The following is a 5,836-nucleotide window of genomic DNA, read 5'->3' as shown; positions in this document are numbered from 1 at the left end:
ACCTAAATCATACAATATCAATACAAAACAGTAAAATTCAATACAAATATAATAGGGATACAATATAAGACATTAAAACTCATTACAATAATAACAGAACACTATTTACAATACAAAGAGGGTCTTGTTATAATAATGGCACACAAGAACTTAGCTTACCTATGACTAAATATACCTATATATAAGGGATAGAGAGGGCAGAGAAAGAGTCAGAAATGGTTGGGGAAAGGGAAGGAATGTATTTTTTCAAGTGAAAAGAAAAAAAAAAAGGGAAACCCTGGGGGTTTTGCTACAACATCAGAAACTACCAGGGTAAAGTCCCTTGAATACAAACTCTATAATTTCAGGACGTAACATTTTTTCTTTCAGTTTCCTCATTAAAAGGAGACATTAAAGAATCCTCTTCTACTTTATTATGACTAATGAATCTCTTAACTAATGAAATAAATAAGTTAGCTCCATCAGAAGATATGCATAGGTCTTCATGGCTTTTATGTTTATTGAATTGAGATCTTGCTATTCAGTCCTGTGTATAAGTGGTAACAAATAAGGGTGCTGACATCATATGAAGTAACATTATGATGAAATAGGCCTAGTTGTTTTTTGCAACAAGATTGAATTTGGATCTCCTAACTCTTAGGGTCCAACTATAGAAATAAGCTAGGATGTGAACATACAGAATATTAACAATTCTAACAAAGCCACCTGTGTGTATGCACTTACTCCATGGTAAATTCAAGGACCACACTTTCACTGAGTGCTCAGCTACTTTGCACCTACTATATTATAAAGGCTTTCAGTTGCTGTGGGATGCTGTAAAACAGGAGTGGCCAATCTGTAGCCTGAGTGATACAAATGGCAGAGGCAGCCTCTGTGTGTAGCATGTGACATATGAGGAGGAGGAAGGCAGCACAGCTGATCATGAAAGAAACACAAGGTAGGGAGTACAAAGCCGAGGAGAAGATCAGGCAAGGAATGGGTATTAGAACAGCATTTGGGGAGGGCACAGGGCTTAATTTATGAAACGTCTGCCTAAAATGTTGGCCCCCGTTGCTGCAAATTCACAGTTGGCTTACCTTGTGGTTCATGTGCTAAAATCTCCTAGCCGTAAGCCCTGAGTAAATTCTCTAGATAGGCTACTACTTCTGTGTGACAAGAAGAAACAAATACAGTATGTGCGAGAAAAAATGTGTTATCAGATAAGTCCACTACCTTGGATTTCTCTTGGTCAAGGCAACATCCTATGACTGATGTTCTGCCACTGTGTTCATTAAATTCTGTATTAATTTCCTCTTTCAGCACAATACGCACCTCTGGGATACATGGCAAAGTGGAATACAGCTACTGTGACTGAATTCATTTTGCTGGGATTCACAGACAATCCAAAGCTACAGATCTTCCTCTTTATGGTCTTCCTTTTCATCTACCTGATAATCCTACTGGGGAACCTTGGGATGATTGCATTAATCAAGACTGACTCCCAGCTTCACACTGCTATGTATTTTTTCATCAGCAACTTGGCCCTCTTAGACATTGGATACTCCAGCATCATTGCTCCCAGGACCCTGATGTCCTTCATCACAGAGAGCAAAGTCATATCTTTCACCGGGTGCGCTGCTCAGTTCTTTTTCTTTTGCATTGCTGTATCCTGTGAATGCTGCCTGTTGGGGGTGATGGCATATGATCGATTCCCAGCCATCTGCAGTCCATTGCTCTACACTGTCATTATGTCCAAGCAGTTCTGCATCTTTCTCGTGCTGGGCTCTTACTTCACAGGATGGGTGAATGCAACAGTCCAGGCTATTTTAATATTTCAGCTGTCCTTCTGCAATTCCAATAGCATCAACCATTTCTTCTGTGATGTGCCCCAAATCTTGAAGCTGTCGTGTTCTGATACCCACATAATTGACATGATTCATTTCACATTTTCAACTGCAATAGTAATAATTACCTTCGTGACCATTCTCATCTCCTATATATATATCTTAGTTGCTATCTTAAGAATCAACTCTGCTGATGGCAGGCATAAAGCCTTCTCCACCTGTGCCTCGCACTTGACAGCTGTCACTGTTTTCTACGGGACAGGCACTTTCATGTACTTACGGCCCAGTTCAAAGTACGCCATGGACCAGGACAAAATCATCTCTGTGTTTTACACTCTTGTAATTCCAATGCTGAACCCCCTGATCTATAGCCTAAGGAATAAGCAAGTAAAAGAGGCATTCAGGAGGATGATAGACAAGAAGATTTTTTTTGTTGAATGAAAATGTCACAAATAGTTTCTCACTAATTAATAGGATCAAGACAGAGGAGTGAGAGATAACTTTGATATTCAGGGCCTTCATCTATATGAGCAGCAGACTGCACAGTTGTTACTGTGCAGTTGTTTAGGACTTGCATAACCAAGTACTAAATTACTGTGCAGAAACTGGAGTTATTGTACAGTTTCATCCCCACAGGTTTTTTTTTCCTGTTGTTACTGTGCAGTAGCAACTCATGTAGACATGGCCAGGGATAATCAAGTGTGAATATCTTTCATCAAGAGGATACAACAGAGATGGGTATACAGAGCATCATCTAGCACCATGCCATGGTTTCATTGAGTCCTGAGGGTCCAGAGGCACCCGTTAGGGACTTCTTATTACTACCGAACTCTGGCCCACTGGCTTGGTAGAACCTTTGATCTAGTTACCAGTTCTAGTTATTCCTGACAGGCTGCTTGCTGGTGTTGGTTAAAAGGTTTATAAGTACTTTTTCTCAGCTACATTCCTCTTGAAAATTACAGTAAAAAGTAAAATAAGGTGTTTTCCTTTTGCCCTGTTAGAAAAGACTTCCCTTCCCCTTTGCCCCTTTTTCTGGATGGGAATGAGTCAGATGGGCTGACTTCCCATCTCTAGTGCAAGATTGGGGAGTCAGCCTAGATCCAGCGCTAAGATTATGCTGGGGAAGGGAACTCAGCCCGATCACTCAGTTCCCCTCCCCATCCCTGCAATCCTACCATAAGGGTAGGTTGGTGTTGGTGGTCAGGTCACTCATCAGGCTGGAATTTCACTACCTTTTTATCTCTTTTTGGGCAAACTTCGACTAAAGCCTGGAAACATCTGGAGGCCTCTTTACCAATCACCATTCACCTTTTTGTACAAGTTTATTTCAGATTCTATTACCAGTTACATGTCTTTCACATTCCAGTCTGTTTTTCAGTCCCAAGTTATATCATCTCCACATTCCTAAGACCCCTGTATCTTATATTGTTACAAACTGTAGCTGGTTTGTACCAGCCTCCATTCAACCATTGATCTCACATCATTCGCAGTGCAGAGACTTACACAAGTTCACTTGCTGCTTTTAAAATGGCTGAAACAGTTAAGATGGCTCCTGAGCATAAGGAAATGGCTTGCTTAGCATAAGCATTCATAAGCAAAAACATAAGCCAAGTCATAGCATAAGTATAACATATTTTAAACAATAATAACATATTCCAAAATATTTTCCAACACTGTGATCAATCAGGCTGGGGAAGGCAACTGAGCCCGATCACTCAGTTCCCCTCCCCAGTGCTGCAATCCATCAGGCTAGGGAAGTTCCCTTTTTCTGCCCAATTCTAGTGTTGGTGTGGGGAACTCAGCTTAGCTGGGCTCCCTTGCAGCGCCCAATCCTAGCACTGGGGAGGGGAACTCAGCTGGACTGAGTTGGCTCCTCCAGCCCGATCATAATGCTGAGGTGGGGAACTCATCTCAGATGGGCTGAGTTTGCTTCGCCAGCCCATTCCTAGTGCTGGGGAAGGAAACTCAGCTCAGATGCCCTCCCTACCCTGATGGATTGCAGCACTGGGGAGGGGAACTGAGGATTACTGTCTGCTTACCCATGAGCCAAGCAGTCTTACAGGTGGATGACATGCAGCAGCAACAGTAACACATGGCTGGGGGTAAAAAGGAAGGTATGGAGACTCCTGTGAGTCATAAAACCCTGACAAGACACCCTTCAATGTGCTGTGCTCCCATTCAAATATCAATTGGCACTGCTTTCCTCTGTTTGGCCATCAACACTGCCTCCAGCTTCTTTCTGATGATGACGTTTCAATCATGCTTAGTCTTTTTATATATGGCCCAACTTTTTTTACAGAATTTATGGACAGGCATTTTTAGGCTTGGTTTTTACAGTGTCTGTAAGTTTACAGAGAGTAGGCAACCTTGCACTGTTGATGCAAGGCCTCTGCTGCCTGTTGGTGATAAGGCACCCCATCCTACCACAGAAGGTCTTGTTGCTCTTGTGACCCCTCAAAAGCCTGCAGCCCCGCTAACGTGACACCCCCGTTGTAGGCTTTGACATAAGAGATTTTGATTTAGATAAAATATTAATTTCTCAATTCATAATAAATTGTTTTAATTCCATTCATTTGGAACCAGATTCATCTTTTAATTCAAGTCAGTTAAAACATTCAGCACATGACAAACTGATCGTACATTTGTTCTGCCTCAAATGCAGCAGTGTCTTGTCTCTTACAACCTGTCATTCTGTCATCCTTTCCCTATTACTTCCTTCTGAGCTAGGATATTGCCCTGGACTACTAGGGCTGTGCAAAGCTTCAGGTGGTGATTCAATTTGGAGGAGATTCAGCCCAATTCAGTGGCCAAATCTACAAATCCAAATCAAATCAGGGACCAGTTTAAAGGTCTGAATCAATTCAAAGCTCTCCAAATCTTCAGAAAAGATTCAGAGAGCTTCAGTAATTTGGACAGTCACCAGTGCAATTCAACAAAAATAAATGTAAGGTACTCCACCTCAGGAGAAGGAACCTCCAGAACACCTACAGGTTGGGGGATGACTTCTTTAGAAGCTCAGCAGCTGAGTGGGATCTTGGAGTCATAGTTGACTGCAAGATGAACATGAGCTGGCAGTGTAACAAAGCCATCAACAAGGCCAATCACACCTTCTCGTGCATTAGCAGATGCATGACCAACAGACTGAACGAGGTGATGCTCCCCGGCTATGCAGCATTGGTGAGGCCACAGTTGGAATACTGTTCCCAGTTTTGGGTGCCACACTTCAAGAGGGACACAGAGAATCTGAAGAGGGTTCAAAGGACGGCCCCTCACATAATTAGTGGCCTCTATGAAAGACCCTATGAGGGGAGGTTGAGAGGTCTGGATCTCTTCAGCCTTCTCAAAAGATGTCTGAGGGGAGACTTTGTAGCCTCCTATAATTTTATCAAAGGTGGACAACAGGGAATTGGAGATGCGCTATTTACAAGAGCACCTCTAGGAGTAACTAGGAACAATGGGTGGAAACTAGTGGACAGTAGATTCAAGTTAGACTTTCGGAAGAAAATTTTTACAGTATGGGTGGCCAGAATCTGGAATGGGTTTCCAACAGAGGTGGTACTATCACTTAACTTGGAGGTCATCAAGAGAAAGCTTGATAGACACCTGTCTGGGGTCATCTGAACTCAGTCTTCTTTCCTGCTAGGGGCAGGGAGTAGGATATGATGATCCTTTGTGGTCCCTTCTGACTCTACAATCTAGGAATCTAGGAATCAGTGGCTGACTCCAAGCTGGTAAGTACTAAGGGGGAGATGTTGCTCTCTCTGTTAAGGAGCAATATACATCTTCCATAATCAAGATGGAACCAGAGGAGGGGCAAATTGAGGTACTGTGGGTCAGAATGCAAGGGGGTCCAGGGGAAAGGGAGCTGGTAGTGGGGGTCTACTACAGGCCACCACATCAGGAGGATGAGTTGGACCTGAAATTCTCTAGACAGCTCATAGATGCCATACGGTCAAGGGACATGGTTGTCATGGGGGACATAAACTACCCTGACATCTGCTGGGAGGAGCAGT

General features: G+C 42.9%; 1 protein-coding gene across 1 annotated transcript; it reads left to right on the top strand.

The window, feature by feature from the left end:
• The first annotated feature begins 1,322 nt into the window (after positions 1–1,322).
• LOC109297047 (olfactory receptor 1019-like) lies at positions 1,323–2,264 on the top strand. Its single transcript, XM_019516706.1, has one exon. It carries the CDS (start codon positions 1,323–1,325, stop codon positions 2,262–2,264), a length of 942 nt encoding a protein of 313 aa, XP_019372251.1.
• Positions 2,265–5,836: the final 3,572 nt, after the last annotated feature.

Source organism: Gavialis gangeticus, unplaced genomic scaffold (assembly GCF_001723915.1).
Source record: "Gavialis gangeticus isolate Ggan-Ray unplaced genomic scaffold, GavGan_comp1, whole genome shotgun sequence".
In the NCBI taxonomy this organism is placed as follows: domain Eukaryota; kingdom Metazoa; phylum Chordata; order Crocodylia; family Gavialidae; genus Gavialis; species Gavialis gangeticus.
Note: the sequence above shows the minus strand (reverse complement) of the source record. Positions and strands in the feature narration are given on the sequence as shown.